The sequence below is a fragment of the Corythoichthys intestinalis genome, chromosome 18 (assembly GCF_030265065.1).
Source record: "Corythoichthys intestinalis isolate RoL2023-P3 chromosome 18, ASM3026506v1, whole genome shotgun sequence".
In the NCBI taxonomy this organism is placed as follows: Eukaryota; Metazoa; Chordata; class Actinopteri; order Syngnathiformes; family Syngnathidae; genus Corythoichthys; species Corythoichthys intestinalis.
Window position 1 is genome coordinate 12,264,567 of NC_080412.1, and position 26,090 is coordinate 12,290,656.

General features: G+C 41.6%; 1 protein-coding gene across 8 annotated transcripts in view; it reads right to left on the bottom strand.

Annotated features, from left to right (window-relative positions):
* The window catches only part of rapgef6 (Rap guanine nucleotide exchange factor (GEF) 6), a 116,751-nt gene that overhangs the window by 33,266 nt on the left and 57,395 nt on the right, over positions 1–26,090 (bottom strand). For 7 of the 8 annotated variants that reach the window (XM_057820203.1, XM_057820198.1, XM_057820199.1 and 4 more), the window contains 5 exons: positions 4,701–4,832; positions 3,982–4,162; positions 3,105–3,241; positions 2,856–3,014; positions 822–974 (listed from right to left, as the gene is read on the bottom strand). In XM_057820203.1, the coding sequence (XP_057676186.1) occupies positions 822–974; positions 2,856–3,014; positions 3,105–3,241; positions 3,982–4,162; positions 4,701–4,832 (762 nt within the window). Of the gene's footprint in view, positions 1–821; positions 975–2,855; positions 3,015–3,104; positions 3,242–3,981; positions 4,163–4,700; positions 4,833–15,844; positions 16,427–26,090 lie in introns of those variants that run through there. The other variant, XM_057820206.1, reaches the window with a different exon arrangement.

The window sequence follows — 26,090 nt, forward strand, 5'->3', positions numbered from 1 at the left end:
ATGGCTATATTTTGAGTTATTTTGAGGGGAAATAAATTAATTCTATTATATAAGCTGCACACAGACTACTTTTCATTGTGTCAAAGTGTCATTTTGTCAGTGTTGTCCACAATAAGATATACTTAAACATCTGCAGAAATGCAAGGGGTGTACTCACTTTTGTGATACACTGTACATACATACCAAATGTTAATATTGTGGCCTACATAACCCCCCCCTTTTTTTCTTTTTTTAACTACCAAAAAAGTGTCACTTGAAACTATACAGAAACATCACAACACTAACTCACTGGCCGCCACTGACATCGATAGATTGTCTAAGAGACACTTTTTGAAGGATAGATTCTTTTTCTAGCGAGGAAGCGAAAGTATTATAGCAAGGCACAGAAAGGAAGAAAGAAAATGAAAAACACATGAGATTCAACCCGTATACGCTGAATCTGTTTTTGGAATCATAGGGGCCCATTACAAAATCGATACCCGACTGCCTCTAGAGATTCAGAGGAGAATAAAAAACAACAAAAGATCAAGAGAGGACTTTGGCGGACAAGAGGAGTGCTCATGGCACTAATGCTTCCTCTTAATGAGCAACAAAGAGCGCTGAGCCGGCGCATTGATGTTTCGGCAAGTAGCTGCCCATCGATCTTCGCTAACCCAGGGGACACTAATTAGCCGCCTTGGACTCCTAAGGCATAACAAGGTCAAGGTATAACCTAACCTGAACTTTGAACTCAATTGTTAACTCTTCCGCTGCCATTAACAAAGATAGACATCTATCGCGGTCAATGGCACTGAAAGCTTAGACGTTTTGGTGCCACCTACCTTGATGACGATGTGCCCCTTGCGGGTGCCGCTCCGGTCTAGCTCGCGGTGCTCCTTCACCATGACTATCTCGCCCTCCTCTTCCACCTTGTGTGTGTTTTTCTCCACGTGGTTGAGGATGCGCCAGTAGTCCTCCTGGGCGATGCACACCAACTGCAAGCGGAAAACATGATAGTGCGAATCAGGTAGCGCATAGTCACTCATACCACGTAGGCAGAACAGATACTTTCTCGTATGTATGCATGGAAAAAAAAAAAGCTAGGTTCCCCTTCTACTATGAGCAATTTCGTCAACTTCCTCAAGGTCCGACGATAGGAAGTGACGGATAGCGCACCATGTTAGGAGCGTCCGGTAGGTCACATGTGAGTGTTTAAATGAGCACAGAGCGTTAGAAAAAATCAATACACTTTAGGGCAACAATTAAAATATTTAATCGTGATTAATAGCATAGAAATTTGTGATTAACACTGTCTGATTCATCAGTATTTACAGTAGTTATAATGATACCCAAATCTTTCCAGACTTCCCTCTTCCCGTCCTATCAGCTATTAGGTGTATCCAATCATATATGAAGTCATAATGCCCTTGCAATGCTATTTACAGTGCCCTCCATAATTATTGGCACCCCTGGTTAAGATAAGGTTTTTTAGCTTCTAATATTTTTTTTTATTCAAATAATATGGGACCTTAATGGAAAAAAAAGAGAAAAACCCAACTTTCAATACAAGTGCATTTATTCAGCGGGGGAAAAAATCCCACATAAAGAAATCATTATTTGACATCAAATAATGTGTGTCACAATTATTAGCACCCCTGGTGTTAATACTTTGTACAACCCCCTTTTGCCAACAAAACAAGGTCTGGGGACTGAGATGGCCATGGGAGGAGCTTGATTATGTGTCTGGTGAACCATTTCTGTGTAGATTTGGCCACATGTTTAGGGTCTTTGTCTTGCTGAAAGACCCAGTGCCGACCCATCTTCAGCTTTCGGGCAGAGGGCAACATATTTTGATTTAAAATGTCCTGGTATTTCACAGTCCCAGGCTTCAACTGGGGCCGCATGCTTTGGTCAGATGAGACCAAGATTGAGCTTTTTGGAAACAAACACTCTAAGTGGGTCTGGGGTGCCACGAAAGATGCGCATGCTGAAAAGCACCTCATACCCACTGTGAAGTATAGGGGTGGGTCAGTGATGCTTTGGGGCTGTTTCGCTTCCAAAGGCCCTGGGAACCTTGTTAGGGTGCATGGCATCATGAATGCTTTGAAATACCAAGACATTTTAAATCAAAATCTGTTGCCCTCTGCCCGAAAGCTGAAGATGGGTCGTCAGTGGGTCTTTCAGCAAGACAATGACCCTAAACATATGGCCAAATCTACACAGAAATGGTTCACCAGACACATAATCAAGCTCCTCCCATGGCCATCTCAGTCCCCAGACCTTGTTTTGTTGGCAAAAGGGGGTTGTACAAAGTATTAACACCAGGGGTGCTAACAATTGTGACACACATTATTTGATGTCAAATATTTTTTTCTTTATGTGGGATTTTTTCCCCACTGAATAAATGCACTTGTATTGAAGGTTGGATTTTTCTCTTTTTTTCCATTAAGGTCCCATATCATTTGAATTAAAAAATATATATATTAGAAGCTTAAAAACACATCTTAACCAGGGGTGCCAATAATTATGGACGGCACTGTAGCTAGGTAGCATATACAGTATAGTAGTGTATAAAGTAGTAGTATCTACAAATAGCACACCCTTGGGAGAGCTGAAAAAGACAACTTTTTCTTTGGTGGATCTGATGTTAACGTGTGATTAAAATAATTGCGTTAAATAATTGTGAGTAACCTCAGAGTTAACTAGTTAACTTGCCCAGCCTTAATACCGTATAATTACATAACGTTGAACTTGATTAGAGGTTGTTTGTAAACCTACAGAACCAGAATATAAACTGAACAGTTCAATGTAGACACAGAACTTATTTGAGCCCCTTAACTCATTTGCTACCATTGACAGTGATAGATGTCCATTACCTGGCAGTCGTCCCCTTTGGTGCGGACTTCGCCATTCATGTACTGCTTTTCCATGGAGGCAGAGATGCCGAAGCTATTGCCCATGCATAGCGTTTCCGCCCGGCTCTCGGGTCGCCCAATCTCCACCGCCCCATTTAGGATGACGTACCACTGATCCAGCTTAGGGTAGGAAACACGAATGACATTTTCGTACTCGTACAGTGGCCAGCCGGCACTTTGTTTTTGCTACTTTAGTGTGGTGGTTCTGACCTCCTGCTTGTCATGCAGAATGATGGTGCCTGCCTGCTCTACCACCTCAAACACCATCACGCCGCACAGTTCACGGCGCACCGACATGGTCATGTTGGCGAATGCTGGCAGCTGGTGCATAAACTCCAGCAGTTGCTCTGGAAATATATTAAAAAAGAATATTAAAATATGCTACATTAGGGTTGAAGTTGTTGTGGACCTATTAAATACACTCGAAGGTGCATTTGAGTTGTACGTAAAATTTGACATGAGATTTGTAAGGTGCAGTCGAGTTGTATAAAACATGAATGATGCAAACATTGCACGTTATGAGTTACAGTATATAGTCCTCATGTATATGTTATGTTACCATACAATCATCATATTACAGAGCAAATATGGTATATTCGAGTTGTGTACAAGAACACATAAAAATATACGTTACATGGATGTTTTATAGAGCATTAGAGCATGGTGGAAATACAGTAAATAGAAAAATAATATTATTGTGTGTATATTTACACTAGTATATGATGAATTAATTAAAAATGATATGTTAGAGTTTTATAAAAAATGTTTGTATAATATACAGTATAATATGATAAAGTTTTTAGGGCATCAGATAAAATGCAACAATGCATTGTATAAACATTAGATATGCAAATATGCTACCTGATCGTAAATATATGTATAGAGAATATAAAATATGACAAAATAGTGGTGTATCATTTCAAATTTGGTAAATTTTAGTCGTTCATTGGCATTCTATATGATGTCAAATTGAAACAGCTGTACAGAACATTATTCCATTGACTGATAGATATCATTCGCTGCTAGCCCTCGCAGTTGAAATGGATTGGGTCTCCATTGATGCTAATGCCATCAAACACATACTGACCGACATCATCGTCGTTTCGGTCAGCCGGGTCCTTCTCCAGACACTCACGCACCAGGTCCCGACCCAGCAGCGCGTCAGATGCCCTTTCCAGGTCTTCTTCGTCCTCTTCCTCCTCCTCGCTGTCCACGGCAGCCTCGGCAAGGCCAGAAAGGTCCACATCGCCGAGCTCGCTTTCTGTGGCCTGAGGAAGAAAAATGGCCCCTTTCAGTGCGAGTAACGCATACACACGTTCCTCCAGTTCATTTTCTGCCACAATAACGTGGCCGTTTACATTCCCCGACGGGGCCTACGTATTGATCACAGCAACTCATTAGCTTGGAATTCATAAGCCAAAATGCCACCAAGGTGGAAACTATTTATTGGATTAATTTCAGGCCGCGCTTAAGGGCTTTCAAGGATGCAACACGTGTTGTTTCATGGATTATTGATTTGCTTTCGCCGTGACAACTACAATCCTCTGGAGAAGCTGGAGGACATCGCCCGACGCTTCTAAAGGCGTAGACTCAGCTGGGAAAAGGTCAGGGATATTTCCTGCGTCAGACCTTTGCAACCGCCGCAGGAAGTAGCTATGCAGGCAGCAGTGTTAATTAGCCAAATGAGGGAGGATTACACTGGCAGGGGCGGTGGACATAGACCAAAATCAACCAATGGAAAATATAAAATTTGATCAAGGGTATGGCCCTTTTTGAGTTATCATCTCACTCCCTGGAACACAGCACCTGGTAGATGTCCGACAGGCTGCTGCTGCCCGAGTCACTGGCGATGCTGCAGCCCGACTGACTGGCAGGCACGTGCATCACCTGCTGGTGGGCGTGGTCCGTCAAGTGCATCTTATTGAGGTCGGCTGGAAGCTGTGCAGACAGACAGGAAGGAAGCACACGGTATGAGTCAACCGGGATGTGTTCTTATATATATATATTTTTTTTCCCCCTCCGAGAGACACTGTAAACAAAACTCAATTCATGATCTCTATGTTTTATTCTCAATTTATATTACTACTGAAAATAACTTTGCAGAATATATTAAAAAAAATGTCAAGCGACAGCAAAGAAGTCAAATCATAACTAAGATAGCTCAATTTATCATGTTAGATGACCAACTTTATTTATAGAAAACATAATATGGTGGAGCCTTATTTTGTGCTGCACAAGTGATTTGCCCAAAAAAAAGTTCGTTGAAACAGCAGCTGTACACGTCAAAATATTACAAAGAGCTTGTAGTCCTACTTATTCATAACGAGCACCACTCTTTAAAGTGACAGTAGCACACATGGACGCAAACAAAACAGTCGGCATTTATTCTTTTGTAATTCAGCAATACAAAAGAATAGATGGTCCATTTACTTCACTTGGATAGATGGTCATAGATGGTCTCTACAACAGGTAATGATGGCACACAGCAACAATACTGTTGCTCAGGCACTGCAGGGAGGTCAAACACCAGTTTAAAAATGCATAAAAGACCCAATAGCAGCCTAGGTCTCAATCAAGCACAAGCTTCTTTTACATCACATGATGCCCTCGTACATCCAAACAACCAGTGACTGCCATTGACGGCAATAAATGCCCAATTCACTTGCGGGCTGGCAGCGAATTAACAATTTTTTTTTTTTATGTCTGATTAAATTGTGAAATGATGTACTGTTAATCATTTTTTTAATTGGTTTATTTTCCCAATGAACTACAAATGATATAAAAATTGAAAATGATTGAAAAGCTATTAATAATAACACATATTTAAATATTTACCAGTTTGGATCGTGGCAGTGCCACAGAAAACGATAAAGTCCTCCGGCGACAACGCGCCAACCCGCACCATGCATCTTCCATCAAAACGGTGCCTGAACCCATGCGACATCCAACAACAAGCAGATGTGGAACAGGAAGGAGAAACCACAGTGCCAACATAAAATATTAAAGACCTGGCACCCCCCCTTTCCTTCCATGCTCCCTTCTAATAGGCTCGTTGTCGAGCAGGACCTGTGAAGACCCCCGTGAAGGACCCCAGGAGTGCTGGGTGGAGCTTTGGGAAAGCAACAAGCCCAAGGTAATGTGCCCCATTACATTATGAAAACTGAAAAGGTCATTATTAACTCATTAGCTGCCATTGATGACGATAAACCTCCAAGCCTGTAATCATCAATGGCAGCCAGTGAGTTAATTGATAAACAAAGCATTTTTAATGCCTAATAAACATTCAGAAAAACATTTCGATAACTTGCCATTTTTGGCATCTTTAAAGAGCAATATACAGTATTTTACACATTTCATTCCTTTAAAATGTTTTTTTTTTTTTTTTTTTAATTCATTGATATAACAGACTATATTTTTGTGCATTGATTAAAAGTAACATTAATAATACAAAACCCATTAATGTGAATGGTGTTATTAATGATGACACATGGTTGAAACACTGACCATTTGTCATGGACACATCAGAAACTTCAAATTACCACTCTCTAATCACCAATGTGAATTAAGTCATGTGTTGCCATGGTTGTTGGATCTGCTTGTCCATTTTTCCACATCATATGTGCGTGCCTGTATCACACTTTAGGATGCAGCCAATATGTTTAAATAATACCAAAACTTGTTTGGGTTTGGAATAGATTTGAAAATGGAAGCATGTCTCGAGGTTATCTTCAGACTCACACCCTTACTTAATACTGCCTTAATCCAGTGCCTCCCCTCAACACACACACTTTCCATCTCCCCTGGGAGCTACTTGGCGGGTGGCTGCGTGGGGGCAGGGGTCTCCCATTCTCCTCATGTATTAAGGATGAGAGTCTGAAGATGAAATATAAATGTGTCAGCTTCCTTCAACTGTACAATTCCATAAAGTCAACATGGAGGATGGAAAGAAAGGGAGCGGGGGCAATGTGTAACTGTCAGACCTGGATAACACAATCAGATGCTCAAAACATTGGCTGCCATTGACGGCGATAGACGTTCATCCATTTGAATTACAAGGGTGGCATTGAACGAATGAACAAACATTCATTTATTGTGACCCTCCCAGTTCAGATGGTCTACAAATGACAAACTCCTAAACATCTATCGCCATCAATAGCAACAAGTAAATTAAGCCATTTTAAGAGTAGTCCAGTTTCACCCCAAAAATATTCAGTCAACATTTCATTGAGCGGTTTAAGGGATTTGTTACAGGTCTTGTTTCAGTATTCCCAAGTGTTCCAGCATGAGGTGCCAACACAGCTGAGTCAATACAGGCATAGTGACAGACGGTCGGGTCACTGGCTGGCCACCTGCCATGACCATTCTTGGCCCGTAGGTGTCAGTGCACTGCTAGCTAACATCCTTCAACAGTCCGAGATGGACTGGCAACAATTACTTTAACAGAATCAAAATTGTCAAACACGAATCCACAACACTACTGGATTATTTCTCATAGGTCTCCAGCGGTCAGTCATTTGACTGGGTTTTCTCTCATTCTGCTATTCCTCTCGTTCCTGGCATTTTCACCTCCACGCCCAGGGCTTGAATTATGGATGAAGTCTGCTCCAGCCGACATGCAATTTCGCATCAAAGACGGTGGGGAAGGTGCGCCGCAAAGGCGCTGAAAGACGGCACATGGCGTCAAAGCAGATGTGTCTGAGGGTTGATGATGTTCAGAGCGGGAATGAGGGATCCACTCGGCAAAAGAGGCCTCAGATTGACGACTACCTGCGAGAAATGAAGATGAAAACATCCCGGAGAATCCAATTTTCGACCGCGGCTGAGACTACCTCGTATATCTCTGCACGCTTGTGTGAAATACAGAGCGAAGTCGTAAAGGTGGCGAGGAAAGAGATTAAGTTTTTCAATGGCAGCTTTACAAAGGTGGCTGAAACTTTGACAAGATGGACTGCTTTGAGCGACGATGGGATAGTTTGAGTATAGTGTTATTGTATGATCCACATAATAAAACATCTGACTCCGGCTGGAAAATCTTTACTATCAACTGACAATGTTTCGGATTATTACAACACAGGGGCTCTAAATTCCTCACTCGTGCTATTATTTTAGCGACACGGGGCTCAGACATATATTGGCGAACAAAAGCAAAACCAGCAATGAACATGAATAGTTTCAAGGTTTGAATTCAAACGAATTCATCACTAGTAGACGTCAGACCCATTTGAACTGCGAGAGTGCCAATCCTCCCGCATCAAATGGATTGGATGTCTATCATTATCAATAGTCGGGTATTAGACTTTTTCTTCATTCTAACTAAAGCTCTCAGGTGAACTGCTTACATGGGACGTGATTATTCCGATCTGTCATTTACAAGTGCGACGTTTAATCAGAACTTCTGTTGCCATTGACGTTTCCCAACGGGTGCCCTTCCATGATTTCATCCCTCGGCTCGAAAAGCAAGAGTTGGCAGGGCCATACGCAGTTTTGCAGTTTAGCCTTACATTAGTCAGTCTTAAGTGTTTTCCAGTGGTTTGTTATTTGTTCAATATTTTGGTCATTCCAAGCTTCGGCGAATTTTAACTATGTCGTTTTAAATAGATAGTCATTCCATGTCTTTCTGCTGTCTTAGCGTGCCATGATGTTAAGCTTCAACGCAGGTTTGTGTGCTGTTTAGGTGCCATATTTTCAATTTATAAACATCTCTGCTCTTTTACATCACGACAGCATCTGTAGACAAGACACAACCTAGCCCCTTTCACAAACATATCCCGGTAAATTTCCGTGAAACGTGACGCGGGATGCGTCATTGCTTTCACCTATGTAGAGATATCCTGCCAATGACATGGGTTAGACACTTTCATGGACTTGTCCCGTGTTGCCCACTGGCGCTCTCTGTGCAGGGAGGGCTGCTGGTGCGATTTTATAACCAGGACATTACATCATTTTTGGTTGGCATCGGCTGTCACAGTTTTGGTCAAATCGTGTTTTTTTTACAGAGCCGTTTGTGGGAGCGTTCTCGATGTAACTGCAGCCAATCTAAGCTCATCAAAACTGTATTTAAACCAAGAGAAGGGTGCCGAGATACAGTGGGGAGAACAAGTATTTGATACACTATCAAATACTTGTTCTCCCCATTGTATTACCTTGCTGGATGCCTTTCAACACCTCTGCCGCCCTTGTTTTGAAATCCCCTACCTTGTGCTGGTATTCTTATTGGCTTTCTGCCTATCGCTTAGGTTGTTATTATTGATTCTCGTCGACCTACTGTCACGGACCCAATTTTCCGCAATTGCTTGTATTTTTGTTTGTATTTAATAAACCCTTGAATGCATCCCTCCATAGTTTTCTGGTTTGAGGTACAACCTTGTTTCCGTAGTTCCGGACCCTAACACTGGAAACAAAATAAGCCTTAAATTTCCAAAGATGGACGATGGACTCTCTTCCTCAGCTTGACGATCTAGTAGCAATTTAATTTCGTTATGTTTTCAGTTTAATTTAATTTCCAGCTTGCTATGTAGATCATTGCGATGTTTGTTTACCGCTTTTCGTCTTAATGCAAAGAAAGAGAAAGTGACCATCGGCCCGTCATGATATTTCCGTCCTCAGCCATTGTGCTATGACCCCGGAATTTAACGCTTGCTTTCACATAGGCCTCGTCCTGGGACTTTCCCGGGCATTAAACTAAGACGCGACCTGTGAAATGTCCGTGTAATCTCCATGTCAGTCGACCCGTGAAATTGCGTTCACATTTAAGGGCTGCCCGGGATTTTCACGGTGTTTCGGCGTGTGTGAAAGGGGCTCCTGACATCTTTAAGAACCAACATATACGTGACAGGATTTTACTTTCAATCGGTTTGGGAAAAGGAATATTCCACCCAATGGATTTTGCTTATTCATTTTGATTGAGGTGTTTATATGGGTGTTTTTATACGGTTTGGTCTTATATTTTGTAATTGACATAATTGGCTTCATGTAAACCCAACTAATGGCATAGAAAGAGTTACATAAGTATTAGTGTAGTATCCAAGCCAGATGGGGTGGAAACTGTCTGGTGTTTGCCAATGCCATCTTTTCTAAGTGGAGCATTACCACCCTCCCAAAAATGAGGGGAATAGTCACAGCCTATACTTCGCTCGAGGGCGAGGAGCTTTTAGCAACAACAAAAAAACCCTGCTCAGAGCGGAATAGCATTTTTAGATGTGATGTGTCAGGAGTGGGAAAGCACTGCAGAACAAGCAACTTTAAACACTTGGTTGGTCTGACGGGGGTGTGTTTTTGCTTTTTCAGCATTCCCTTGGCCATCCCTTACCAACACCTTTTTCCTATTCATCTCCAAAAATCTGCTGCTTTAGCAAATGAGTTCCGAATGTGGCGGCATGATGAATGGGATTGTGAGCTGAATTTATCAGAAGAATGCTGCAGGTTTTCAAGATGATACTATGTTTTCGTGCTAAACGCACTGGATGCCAGCATGATTTGGATAAATAGGAATTGCAAATTAGCGGGTGAATCCCGGTGGAGCTCTGGATCACCATTAGAATAAATGCTTCCACCTGTTGAAGGGTGGGACACCACAGTCGCTTACAAAATGCAACCATTTGAAGTGTGTGGAACGTTGTTGTTTTTTTAAAACCCTCTGTTTGGTCCCATGAATAAGGTGGGGAAGCACGGTACCCGCTATGAACAGATGTTTCCTACTCCACGCAGCGACATTGGCATCGATAACGCAACGAGCCCAGGGGCTAGTAGAGTCTGTTTTTGTTCCAAAATGTTTCCTAAAAACTCACCCAGTCTGGGCGGACAATAAATCACGAGCATGCTTTGCTAGGACAGGAAATTAACTTTAGTGCACAGCAAAATTTGAAGTTGAATGCACATTTCTCGAGAAGACCGAGGAAGTCAAATTAACAAGATGATAAGTGCCACATGTTATATGTAGAAAATGACGGCGGACGTTTAATCCATTTGACCTGGGAGTGTCTAACAATGTCTTAGTAAGCTGACAAATGAAGGGAGAACTAAAGGTTCTGGCCCGACCTAGATTGATCCATCAAAACATAATCGACCTGTCCCATCTCATATTCATTAACAGCCTTGAAAACGATCCAGTAAAGACTCTCGCGCTTCTTTCTGGTTGCCCAGACAGCAGTGCTGAATCAATACCAAAGAGATAATGGGACAGTGTGAAATCGAGGGGGGGGGGCAGGGGCCAGGGTGAATGTCATCATGATGCGTCAAGGTCAAAGTGAGGACGGTTTTGAGTGAGGTTAAGGTCGGGTCTACAAAATACACAAAGGCATGCGCTTGACTGAGTAAGACAGACATCAGTTTGGTTGGTTTTGGCCTTGTCGGAGGGCTGTTTGTGTTGTAAAAGAATAGAATGGACGCTTAATTAGTTGTGTGATTTTTACAGTTGTAATTGATGACTTGTAGTAGGCGATCTGGACACGGCCTGCTGTAATGTGACCCATATTGATCGTATTCGCCTCAACTTCCTGCGCATTTGAGCTTCCAGACGTCCCTGCGGCAGGTCTTAAAAGCACTCTGCTGTCCCCTCACTTGGGGAGAGATTGGGGTGGCGGTAGAAAGGGGAGCATCATTCTGATAACGGTTTTAACTTACAAACACACACAGCTCTGACATCCCTCTAGCTCTCATGCTCATTTTTCAAGGCTCAAAGGCGACATTATCTGGCATCACGTCAGTCTATCAATCACCTTGATGTCGGAGGGCCTAAGGCCATGACATCATCTGGCAAAGATCGATCCTGTTATGCCCCCCATGCCCCCCCCCAAATCATAAGCATTTTTTATCCAGGCTGTTGATGATACATATGATGACAAAAACTTGCAAGGACTACCAACAAATGTACAGTATAGATGGCAAAAATTTGGTTCTTTTGTAGGGTTTGCGTTGATCCCCTTTTTCGGGCACGCCTTTAATGATAGGATCATCTTGCAATTATGATGAATTATGATACAGGTGCAGCTATAGGATCAATACATTCATTGATTGAAAGGAGTGTCCTAACTCCTTGACAATGTCTTGATAAGGTGACGAATCAAGACTGTGGCGGAACAGTGTTCAAGTCCAACCTAGATTGATCAGTGTATTAATTATGAAGCATATCTTCAAGATCTTTCATTCTCAACTTCATTGCTGTGACTAAAAGTCACTTGAACAAAACACAGGCTTGTGCACAGCATTAAGTAAGGGTGCTATTCCAGCTCAAAGGTGTGTCCTTTCCCACAAGCGCAGTGCCTGGTTTATTCACTTGCTGAAGCCTGAATTGCACCATAATGTTCTGATATTAGTGAACATTTCAGATTTGGGGACCACTAATGGTTATAGTCCAATCTAGATTGATCTATTTGTTGCATCCCGAGACGATTTACCCTACGTTTCCCTGCATTCCTACTTCGATATGCAGAGTCACTATGCCCACGTGGCAGCCCGTCCATCAGCGGCTCGCCCGCCCTGGCACCGAATCCATCAAACTGTCCAAGTCTGGCTCATTAGCCGGCAGCAAAATCTCTTTGTTATTCATCGCAACTCTGACGCGACATCCATCCAATGCTGATTGTCGATGGGCAGCCCCTGAGGCTGGTTTACTTTAGTGACAGGAATTTTGGTATCTCTATCACACACCAAAGTCTCAACAAGATGTGCCAGAAAGTACAAAGGTCTGCCATTTTAGGGTGAGATTGGCCATTTACAAACTAATCAATGAATACCACAAGGTCAAAGCTCACCCTGGCTTTTGTGATACAGGATTCTGCTATTGTCTAGCAAGAATATTACCAATGCCGTATGAGTGAGATACACATTGTTAGGTGGTAATTGGTGCAGGTAGCTTGTTGCTAAAGACTATTAGCACCTTGGAATTGAGGGTGACATTTATAGAAGTGATAGATTTGTTCTCATCTGATGGAGTGGTTACAGTCAACCAAACTTAACACATTCAGTGTCATTAACGGAAATAAGCGTGCAGTCTACTTGAACTCTCCCAGTTCAAATGGATGTCTATCGCAGTCAGTGGGACCAAAACAATTGAATTACTGATTAGAATTTTTAAAAATTAAAATTCCAGGTGAAAAGTTTTAATCATAGACGATCCTTCCTGCCTGCTGCTGGAGCTGCAGACTGAAGTTAGCATCTTCATGAAAACGTAATTAACCTTTAGTGACAATGCCGCAGACCAATTAGATACAGACTTTAAACAGGGCCAGCTGGTGGAAACCTCTAGTTGATGACTAGAAACCGCTGCTTTATAAATGAAACCTCTCTGCACAAATTCAACATGACCTCTTGGCACATTGTCACAGTAAGGCAGAAAAGCACTACCTTTTTATTTTTATGAGAGCAACGCAACAAAATTCAGCATTAAACCTTTTAACCCTGTCTATGACACTCAACCAAGCGGCCGAAATGAGTTTCCTCCGTAGGGATTCCAGGCTCTCCCTTAGAAATAAGGTGAGAAGCTCGGTCATCCGGGAGGGGCTCGGAGTAGTGCCGCTTCTCCTCCACATCGAGAGGAGCCAGATGAGGTGGCTCGGGCATCTGATTAAGATGCCTCCGGGCGCCTCCCTGGTGAGGTGTTCCGGGCACGTTCCACAGGGAGGGCGCCACAGGGCCGACCCAGGACACGCTAGGGAGACTATGTTTTCCCGCTGGCCTGGGAACTGAAAGAGCTGACTGAAGTTGCTGGGGAGAAGGAAGTCTGGGCTTCCCTTCTGAAGCTGCTGCCCCCGCGACCCGACCTTGGATAAGCGGGAGAAAATGGATGGATGGATGGATGGATGGATGGATGGATGGATGGATGGATGGATGGATGGATGGATGGATGGATGGATGGATGGATGGATGGATGGATGGATGGATAGGACACTCATTTAACTCACAGGCTGCCATTGACAATGAAATGGACGCCTATCATTAGCCACGTTTACATGCTGACTTTTATTCATACCGATTCAAATAATTCCGAATGGAAATTTCAGATCAGCTGTTTACATGTCACTTCATCTATTCCGATCCAGCGTTTACATGTGTCTGCCTTTATTCCGAAAGGACGTTTGACAACTGCCGTCTGACATGCGCAGATTAATCAAAACAAAGCGTCACATTGCAAAACATGGCGATCGATCGTCAGATCAGCTGCTGTTTTAACTTTTCGAGTGGAAACAAAACTTCAGAATGACACGCCGTTCATTTAAAAAGTTTTGTGGGTGCGCTGTGCGTGTGCTTGGAAGCCATGTTGCAAGTGACGTTACTTACGTCACCAAGTGACGTCACCACGTCAGTACGGAGCATGTGCAGAAACAACGCAACCAGACACCATTCCACTTCCCTGTTTACATGATATAATTTTACTTCTAATCGGTTTGGGAAAAGGAATATTCCACCCCTGTGAAACGGAATGAAATTCCATTCGGTTTGGACCTGTTCATTCCGAATGAGGTGTTTATATGGAACACATTTATTCGGTTTGAACAAATATTCCGATTGTAATTGGAATATTTGGCTCCATGTAAACGTGGCAATTGTCAATGGCAGGCAACGAATTCAATGGTAAGTTTTTCCTTATAAATCTATTCATTCAAGAAAAAATATACAAAGTAAAAATAATTATTCATAATTACTGCTCTAAAAAGTCTCTTGCACGCATATTCCAAACCAAACAGGAAATTGTGTATTTTTGATTGAACGTGACATTTTTATAAATTTACAGGGTCCACATTTGAGACCTAGGCACCTTTGGAATTAGTTGAATCCTCCTAAAAAATTGGCGAGACTGTTCATTAGGCATATGAAATCTTAAGTTATCAAAATGGTGTGTTTTCATTCAGGGGCCTGACCTGGGCAGGTTGCCAAAGTCGGCCATTTTTTCGGCAAAACACCAAATTCAGAAAATGACTAATAACTCCCTCATACAACGTTCAATCTATTTTATATCTGGCATGTATGTGAGTTATTCCAGCCTGAACAGGACTGCATTGAAATATTACCCATTAGGCCTGGCGCCCTCTAGTGGGAACAGGAATTTCCTCCAAGGGCAAAAAAAATCAGTTACCTCCAACCTGCTCCAAGGGGAGCCTCAAGACATGTGTTATATTGAGGTTTGGTTGAAGCAGAAGGGTCCAACAGGAAAGTGAAAATGACCGTCACCATTTTGTCTCTCCCCACATTTTGAACAGTCATAACTTGGCAGATATACAAGATATCTGCTGCAAACCACCTGTGCTTGGGGATAATCTTACCCTGAAGAGTCCTGTAGTAGTCATTTACATCAACTCTGTAGCGCCAACTATTGGCAGCAATTTGGGGCCTTTACACGCTCGAAAACTCACCACAATTTCTAATCCAAAAAAGAGGAGAGTTTCAAGCATGTTAGGTTCTCATTAGATGATTAGAGGGGGGCGATCTGCCACCACCTCATCACATGACGTCCGAGATTGCGTGATGTCCGAGTTGCGCCAAACTGCGAGGGCGCGTTCAGTCCTGCTTGCAGGCCTAGTTATAAGTGTGACCTGAAGTTCACATTTTGGGTCATGTAGGCCGCACACGCCAGGTCTTTAAGGGATTTTTTGACCAAATAAACCAAAAATAGTCGCTTACCATAAAAAGGGTTAAAACATGTTAAATGTTGAACAAAACATAAATAAAGTGCAAAGAGTCTTTAATATCTTTTTTACTCCTCTCTATTTGTGCTGTAAGCCCCCAAACGCAAAGTAATAACTATAAAAAGCTAGATTTCCTTTTTGGCAACAACAAAAAAGTATACATCAAATCAATTATTCTTTTAATCGTGCACAAATCCAATCAATTAAATTAATTCAAAAAATCAGGTGTAAAGGGAAAAAGTATTTCAACCACACACTAAAAGGGAAGCCAGCCTCCACCTCCGAACACATACACACAAAGTCAATGGGCATTACAACATAGCTTACTTTGGAGGACCACGGCTGCAAGCAGTTGGCATAGCAACGGACCAGGAAAGCCATCTCTTCAACCGAGGGGAGGAGGGAAGTTCTCCCTGTCGCCCAAAAAACGGAGGGGGAAAAAAAACAAGGAAGGAGAAACCACCCCTCCAAAAAAAGCTGCCGGATTGGAAAAGACACCCAGGGAATTCCTCACAAGATGATTTCAACTGGAAATTCAGCTGGAAAAAAAATACAACAATTCCCAGAAAACGACGTCCAAGTTTTGAGGTTTTTCTTCTCTTGGAATTTCACCAAAATAAACCACCCATGCTCAATTCATTTAGATCCAAGTGCCCCTTCCTCGCCATCAAACTCCCGCTGCAACTCCGCGAGCCCGCCGGCGAGTCTCCATGGCCGGCTGCCGATTATTTCCCCCCTAATAGGCTACGCTAGGTTCCTCTCCTGCAAGTCCACAGCCCCCTAATGCGCCGGCATTCCTACGCTTTTTTTTTGGTTGAGGTGGGGGCGGGATTTTGAGAGACAAGCTGAGCCGGGTTAGGATGCTGTGCTGTGCTGCCTTGCACTGAGGTCGCTAATGGGCAAACGGTGGAGGGAGGGAGGAGAGGGAATCCAGCTGAAAAAGAATGACATCACCTGTATAGCGAGCGAGCGAGCGAGCGAGCAAGGGGTGGAGATAGAGAGAGAGAGAGTGGGGGCAGTGGGGAACTGCATTAGATGGATTGGCTGGAGAGGAAAATAAAAGGGAGCATCTTCATTGATCGGGAACATAAAGCTATGTAGTCTATTAAGGCAAGCCCCCACATGCAAAATACATCCCACCTACCTCCCCTTGTGCACAAATTACAAAGAGGAAAAGCAGGACTGTTCATTTCGGATAGAAAATACCCTTTAATTCATTCACAGCATTTGACAGAGCCAGACGTCCCAGCCATTTCATTTGTTCATTCGCCCCTCAACAGTCAAAATGGATGGGAGGTCTATCGCCATCAATGGCACTGAAATATGATCATTCCTCAGTTGTCTAAAGTCAAAATCTTTCTACACCCCTTTTTTTCCATCCAACATCGGCGCATCTCCATTTGTACTCCCTCCGCCCTCCCCAACGCTGGAGTATGACATCATTTTTATAGGAGGCAGCCAATAAGGGACGAGCACATGGAGGCCTGCCTTCGAAGGAGCCAGTGTACACAAGAGAGGCTGAGCAGAGGAGGGATGGAAATAGATGAAGAGGAAAAAAGATGAATAGAGACAGAGAGAGTGAAAGAGAGGAGGAGTTTAAAAAATAGAACAGTCTTTAAAAAAAAAACATGAAAAAGACACAAAAGGGAGGAGGGGAGGAGGAATTACTATTCAAATGTGCCACTCAAAAACAGGCAAACATTTACAATAGCTAATCCGATTTAACATGCTGAATGGATTAACGCATGAAAGAGAAGGAATGCAACAAATTATAAAAATTTGTAATACTGAAAATATCAAAATCAAACATTTGCTTTTGTCTCTCAAGTTTACCTTAATTTAAAACTTGACAACTTTATGATTTCCACTGTGCTAGCTAAAATTTGATCTGAGAGGAGCTGCAATTTGAGGGTTTTCAGTAAAACATGCCATGATTTGCAAAACTACCAACAGAACCAGCGTTAGAGGTAGCCACAATTTGACACACAAAGCTCCAGGAAGTGCTTCTGTTGCGACCTGTATCCTGTTGCTAGGTGCGATCAGCATCTTCAAAACGTTTCACTTTTTACCGCTGTCCTATTTTTGCGTTCGGCTTCAAAACAACAGAATACGTGTACAGTGAACCCCCGCATTGACATATATTGGTGGGGAACCTATCATTTCTTACGAACTGAATAAACTATTTGCTGTTTATATGTTCAGGCCAAGGCAACAACTGAAGTGTTACAATAAAAATGCAGTGAGTTTTTCTAGGGTTGGAATCGATTATAAAAATCAATCTATCTAAACAGAGGCTTTATAATTAACCTTGATTAATTACATTTTAATCGCATTGCAATCTTTGTTCCGACAAGGGAAATTTTTAATTTGAAAGGATTTTAGAATGCAATTCATTAGTATCATTTTATGACATTTAAATGGTAAAAAGAAAAAGGTAAAAAAGCATAAAGTACACATCATTCTTCTATAAATGGTCAAGAGAGCTAAAACTCCATGTAACCTGGGCAAAAAACTATTTTATTTTTATTTTCAACGAGCCAGCCCATAAGACTAGCACATTATATATTTTTGCACATACCCACATTTTTTTTAAACCAGAGTTTTTTATTTGAAATGTGCTTATTTAATCAGATCTCCCTATTTCATTAACCGTCATGCAACCTCATTTGTGCATACGTTTAAATAGTTTATCGGAAAATTGTGCACTGACAAAATTTTATGTTGATTAAAGGTTTCGTGATTAGAATACAATCCATTATTAAAATGCATTAATTTATATGACTTGCTAAATCCGTTTGTTATGAATATAAATTCATGCATTAAAGTTGCACTCTCAGTTTTTTTCAGCACATTTAAAAAATGAGTGGAAACAAAAGAAGTTGCCATTGCAAACTGAACCAAACTGCAACCATACACATCTTGGTGAAGTGTTACAGATCAGATCATAGGTACCACCTTTGACTTTCTAGGTGTCAACCACAACATGCCATGTCACATAGCAGACGGGAAACTTTTAACTGAAAAGACGTGAATTCAGCCGCATTAAGTCATATGTTTTCCCCTCAAATTACAATTTAAGGGGAATTTGTGAAAGCATTTTTTCCGTTACGAACGGTGAGGGGGAAAAAAACACGTAAACATACCATCGGATGTTACGCGTTTGTAGCACAGGACAGGAATTCCTGCCATTTAAAGCAGGCCCTTCCCTTCCTGCAGTCTGCAACAAAAACAACACAAAAATGTATCCCTGCCTAACAATTGCCATAAGCCAGGTGGATGTCCTTTTAAATGAGAAGACAGGATTAGCGACCAGAGGGAGCATAAAGAGGAGGAGGAGGCGAGAAGGAAGATGGAGGGCGAGTTCACTTGGGTTGTCATTTTAGCGCTGTTGATGTAATCCCTAAAATTAGCAGCAGCAACCCGGCATACTGTATAGGCTAAAGACATTCAGACTTGCATGCAGCCATGCCATGTTAGCAACAACATACATTTCTAATGCTACTTAAGTGCCAGCGGAACACTTCCCTAGTGGAACGGCAAAGGAACAAACAACTTCATCCTTATGCTGTATCACTAGTAGACGCCCAATCAATTTGAAGTGGGAGGGTTCATTCGCTGCCACTCTCCCACTTCAAATGGACTGGACGTCTATTCGCCGTCAATGGTAGCTGATGAGTTACCACAAAATTACCATTAAAAAAATGTGACTGGCTGAATTCCAAAAGAGATTCACAGCATTAGATAAGTGGTGAAGGTAGCCTGTGTGAAGATGTGAATTGCTAAGACTGGAAGTAGAAAAGCGCGGTATACCAAAAATGTACCTTCACCGAGATAATTAGTGATGACCGACTTAACTTTGACCATGTCGGTAAATTCGTTTTCTTTAATGAAACGAGAAAATTAAAGTCTTTTCAGCCTGCTTTGACTATATGTTGTTAGGCTATGGTCATTTCCCTTTCAGAAAGTACAACCAGTGTGCTTACATGTAAAGCCATTTGGCTATCAGAAAACCAAACAAACAGAAGCACTTTGCTATCAAACGGTACACTAATGCTACAAGTGAACGTGATGGATGGAGTCAGATAATAGTGAAACGGCTAAAGGAAACCAGGCCACAGGCACTTCGAGTATAGCATTAGTCGATGCTTATTGTGTGGTGTTGCTGCCAAGAAAGAACTCGATGTCTGTTGTCTGGAGGTATTTTGAATTCGAGAAGGATGACAAACCATGGAGCCCTACATCAGTTTGAAGTAGAGATGTCCCGATCCGATATTTGGATCGGATCGTACGCCGATATGGGCAAAAAAATGCGCATCGGTATCGGATCAGAACACGGAAAAAATCCGATCCAGACTTCCGATCCAGTTTTTTTTTTTTTTTTTTTTAATCCTGTCCGGGTTTTCCAGCACACCGATTTACATAATCCATTCCAGTTTTTTGCTTCGGTTTCCCTAAAATCCGGTCCGCATTTTACGGCACACCTTCAACACACTACATTTACATTACCGTCTCCCAATTTACCGAGAGACTTTATCGGTAAAAATGTCAGCTGTGAGGGATCATTTCACCTTAAAGGACGACAAGACGACGAGGCACAGTGCAACATATGCCACAATAAAGTCAAGCGTAGTGGTAAAGCTGTAAGAAGCTTTAATACAACCAACCTAATCAAGCATTTAGCGAAATACCACCACAAACAACATGAGGAGTATGTTAAGAAAACCGAAGACAAAAAGAAAGGTCCTACGCAACTAACACTGGCAGATACTTTTGCTATGCATGACAAACTGGCACTCGACATTCCCAAAGCCTAGGGAATAACAAGAGTCATTGCCGAAGAATTCATTCTGGATGACGAGCCATTATCTCTCGTGAGTAAAGACGCACCATCCAACACTTAGAACCACGGTACAACATGCCCAGCCGTCATTATATCCTTAAGCGATTCGGCCATGGAAGATTCGAGAACGATTCACAAATATCCAAATTCCGATTATTGAAATATGTCAAGTAAAGCGAAACTACACAGCGCGAGAGAGTATGATGAGAGCATGCTTGTCATAGACCCGGGTAATGCCAATGCTCAACTCACAGCTTTAGCTCAACTCATGCCGCTGGATAAAAAACACAAGAATACCTGACTGCTGCTGACAGCCGCTAAAAACGTCAACATCGTTTTACTGTAGATAATAGATATCATATGTATATAGAACTAGATGCAAAATGACAGACTCGACGGAGTTAGCAACACTGAAGCATTGAAAACTAGTTGTGTTAGTAAACAGCCGCCATCTTAAAGCAGGAGACTTCCCTAGTAGGCTGTTGTGAACCTTCCAAGCGAACCTAATTAACTTTTTATCTAAAATACTCCTAAATCGGCAAAATCATGACTTGAATCTATCTTAATGTCGAAAGTAGACAGAAGGGGAAATTATGGAATAACGGGAGCCATTTTAACAACTTTAACAGTTGATTCGCAAAATTAAATGATTTGAATGTAGTTTAAAGCTGCTGATACAGAATGGGGACTTGAGTATTGTATATACTGTTTTAAAATGTTAACTTGATACTGAAATAGTCGTTTATTTAAACCATAGAGGCTTTTTATACAATTTTTGTAACTAATGCACGAAACATTAAAAGCATCTAATAGCTTGGGGGGGTTGTGGGATTTTCCACTGAGGTTGTTTGTGTGTTTTGCTTTTTAAGACAGTTTACAATATTATTTGCACGTTTTACTGACTGACTATGCTATTTCTGTTTGTTATTTATAATGTTTTGTGTTTGTCACTGAATAAACAGGTCAGTTTCTTGTTACCAACCGTTGTGTGTTATTCAAACTCACCTAATTCAGCTGGCTAGTTGTTATCAAGAGTACGAAAACCTTTTTCAACATGAGTCTGACAACTAAGTAAGGAGGCTAAATAACTTTAAACTTAACAAATGCTCAGATAGGCCGGTATCGGTATCGGCCAGTATCAGTATCGGATCAGTAGTGCAAAACAATATCGGTATTGGATCGGAAGTGCAAAAACCTGGATCGGGACATCCCTAGTTTGAAGGTCCATGTCATAGAAAACAAGTGGGAACTGCGCACCCTGGTGCTGTATACAGCCTATTTCTCGGATAAACACGCAAGTGAAAAGACCGCTCAGGGCCTGAAACGAATGCTTTCTGCAAGAGACCAGAAGAATGAGTGCCTTGTCGCCATCACCACCGACAGCAAATCTAACGTTGTCAAAGCGGCTGAACTCAATAAGTGGATACGGGAGCGGTGCTTTGGGCACAGACTGCATCTGGCAATCAGTATACCACAACATTTTGTATCTGTGTGTGTTTCACTTCTCTGATTGCTTTTATGATGGTACAGTTTACAATGGATCAGCTCAGCATTCAGCATAAAGTATAATCCAGCAGTGTAGTCTATAATATGACCGTTTAATGGCTACAGCTATTTTTCTTTATGTGTTTGTTTTATTATGTGTCATTACTGCCATTATAAAATTTTAAATGTTTAATTGGCTTAAGAGTTAGAGCAGTATAGCTTAATTTATTTCAGAAAATGCTCTGGAAAAAAACTGAAACCAGAAATAGTTAACATGCTAGTCTTTCTCAGTGAAGTAGATACTACAGTACTGTGTTGAGTGATCATGTCACAGCAGCCATTAACAATAGGTTGTCTGATACTGTCCTCTGTTTGAAGTGCACTGTTCAAGCCCCTCTTGCTGTAAGTCACTTGTGTTACAATGACATTTTTGCACAATATTTAGAATGTGGTACCTTATTCAAGTCATACAAGCCGTTATGAATGTTTTTACTTTAATGCTTATTGTTTACAATAGATTTTTTTATACTTAATATTTCCGCTTAATGTTCAATTGTTAAATATGTCAAATTGAAAGCTGGTAAATTAATCAACCAGAAACGGTTAACATGTATTTTATGCATCTATTCAGATTCTCAAATGATATAACAGTCCGCTTGGGCGAATTTATCGTCATTTATCGTTATTGAGGTAAATCTGCTCAATTTACCGTGATAAGTACTTAAGGCCATATCGCCCCTCCCTAACTGGAAGCACCTTAGATATGAGGGTAACACCTATAGCGGTAATACAGCTGTTGATGGAGGTGATCTTTTTCATGCCTTAGCTTCAATATTTCGATAACTTCAAGGACCGCCATAGTCGGCGATAGAATCAAATCCATTTGAACTGAGAAGATTGTGACCAGAAACAACTGGCTAAAATTTAACTGCAAAAGTAACAATACTCAAAAATAGCAAATATTTCCTTCGCTTTGGATATTCTTTTACGTTTGGTTTTAAGGATTTTTTGGGCCGCCTGCTTTAATGAAGTCTCATTGGGTTTCTAAAGAGTCTTGTATTACACAGGCTGGCTGAGGCCAGAATGATGGAATGGACCGGGGTTCGGCTTTTAATATGAATCTTGAGGGAACCAGGATATTGCCTTTTTTCGTAACAAGCCACCAACATATGTAATAAAATCAGCAGTGTGGTGGTAAATCAGGGATCAGTCATGTTAACGTTCCTACATTAAAATGTTAATCCTTTATAGGGCAAGTGACTATTTTTGGTCATTAAAAAAAAAACCTTAACCTCGCATATGCCTCAACTTTCATTGCCATTGACGGTGCTAGATGTCCAATCCATTTTGACTGGGAGGGGGGAATGAACGGCCCCTCCCAGTCAAAATGGATTAGACGTCTAGCGCCGTAATGGCAGTCAGACAATCTTACTTCAAATGAAAACACTATTGACATCTGCTAAACTTGTCTACCATTATGTTTATTAAAGATACACGATAATATTGGTTACCGATAATTATCAGCCGATAATGGTCATTATGACGTCATAATCCAGATTAAAAAAATTTCAACCGATAGTGCAATCCGATAATTATATACTTCATTTAGCCTCCAAATGTGCGCAACCGAAGAATGGCGTACCGCAAGCAACACGTCACTTCCGCTCATTAATATTCATGACATTAGCTACTGTTGCTAAGTAAGGACAAGCCACCGTTTGTCCCTAATAGGAAATGAATGGAAATCGTGTACGAAGGAGATGTTTACAGAGTTAAACCTACCAATTCTCTCCGAAAATGATGTGCCTGGTGCCAAATTCACTGGCAAAGATGTGGAAGAACATAAAAATGTTCAGTTAAAGAGATGGCTTTAGTGTCGAAGGCTGAAAAAGACGAAAAAAAACGAGCCGACCTAAGCATAGCTTTAGCTTTTTTATCGACGCAACTGACAATGACATTCTCCTGTTTCAACAAGCTATCCTTTACCATCAGCCCTGTCTTTCTTATATATCCTCTGGTTGTCCTACGTCTCTTACCGTTCTTGGGGGTAATTTAGTTAGCTTTGTGTAGCGATCGCAAATGCTACTCAGAGACAGCCAACGAACACTTTTCATTTTTTCATTGATAACACATCTTAATCCTATAATTTATTTACACTTCCCCCTTACTAAAGTTGTTTTTTATATATATAACAGAAACGGTAACAGTGGCAGTCAGATACCATTGTAATTCTTTTAAGGTCATTCATTGTCAGACAGAAGCAGTACGGCACAACGTTACGCTAAAAAAATAAGTTAAAAATATAAAAATGGCTTACCTCTTTGTCCTCTGAAAGACCATGCCAACCCAACATAATGTTTACTGCATATGAAACGTGAATGGATTCGCCAAGCTGGTGTTAAAAGTCCGCGCAAGTTGATTCGGTCTTCGCATTTTTTCCTCTCGAGTTTTTGGTTTCCGGAAACGTATGAAGAAAACATCCTTCATGTGTCGTAATGTCTAGAGTCGTTTTTACAAGTTCCAAAAAAGCAATGCGTGATCGGCATGTTCGTTTTTGAAAGATTACCGGAGAAAAGTAGCACTTTTTACGTTGGGTCTATGCGAGGGCGGGTCTACAATGTCCCACTTCGGCTTTACTTCCGCGTTACGATGCGACGTCACGGTCTAAAAATAGCCTGGGTGCGGTACGCCATTCAGCATCGCTGCCTCCTCAACCCCTCCCCTCTCTGAAGCCCCTGAGGGAGGAGAGGTTGAGGAGGCGGAGTTACACAACCGAAGCAGTTTAAGATAGCTGTCATTGCCGTGGCTGGATTTGTGTAAAAAAATAACAAAAAAAAACGACGCTCTCGCCATCTACAAAATATGCACTGCAGAAGTTTCACGAGGCGGAAAAAAAGCGTCCTCATTCAGCCCAAAGCGGGTGGTAAACTCCATCTAATGCTAAACACCGGCACGAAGCCGATAGTTGACAAGTAGCCGTCTTCCGATGGAGCCCGCTGCTGTGGCCAGTCCTTGCAGGCCTCGAGCGTTCCCCCACGCCGTGCGGGACGCGCGGAGCCAGGCCAAGAATATGCCATGGCGAGGCGGGCGGATATCCGTTACGAACGTAGCTGCCGCCGCCACTCCAGTTCCACTCATCGAACCAGACAGAGGCCTGGCGCGGGTGCCAATTTGGCGGCCAGATGGACTGAAGGGCACAGGCGGGAGGAGATTTTTTTTCCCAGCCACGCTACCGTTATTTTCGGCTTAACAAAACTCAGGCACACGCACAGGGATGCGAGCTCCAACTCCGGCCTAATACTGCCGTGTATCAGCTGAGCTGCCGTAAAGCAAGTGTCGTGAGTGCCGCAAATGTAAACAAAGCGCTGTACAACAGATACATGACATCTCCCTCTTTTGAGGTTATCATTTTCACAGTGCTCAACAAAACATATAACATTAGAATCACTTTTCAAATTATTTAACTTATTTGTCTGCTCAGTTACGGTCACAGTAGATAATTAAAACTTATTGGCACTCATTAACACTTCTCAATTTAAAAATTGCTTTCAAATAATGTTTTGAACCATACCTATTCTTGAATAAAGAACATTTCTGAACCATACCTATTCTTGAATAAAGAACATTTCTGACAAACAAGTTTTTTTTTGGATTAAGTATAATAATTTATTGTTTAAAATAAGGCTGGTACTCTTATTTTTAGCCAGCTATTTTTCTTCCAAGAAATCTGAGTGAAATACACTTGAAGCGCTGGCAGATAATTTCACTTATTTCCAATAGATCCACACTTAAAATTGACTAGTTTTAAGGAGGTGTGTTTTTGCAGTGCAGTAATGTTATATATGTTAGGAATGGCTTACTTTCAAAGGCATTTTTGTGCAACTTAGGTATTTACTCTGTAAGTAATTGTTGTCAAAAGTTTACCATTACACAATGTCAGGCAATCGGTCATTTTTTAGATGTTGAATTTACTATTTGTTCACATTTGATGTTGAAAAAAGAGCAATAAATTATATTTTTGCACAGTAATATTTTCTCTTGTGTATAATTTAAAATTTTACATAAATCTTTTAATAGAATTATCGGTTTGACATTATCGGTTATCGGTTGGAATGAGGAGGAAATTATCGGTTATCGGTATCGGTTGAAAAATGCATTATCGTGCATCACTAATGTTTATAGTGATGTAACCGATTCTTGAGAAAGGTTGAGAAAATTCAGACACTTTATGACACAGGAAGTGAGCTC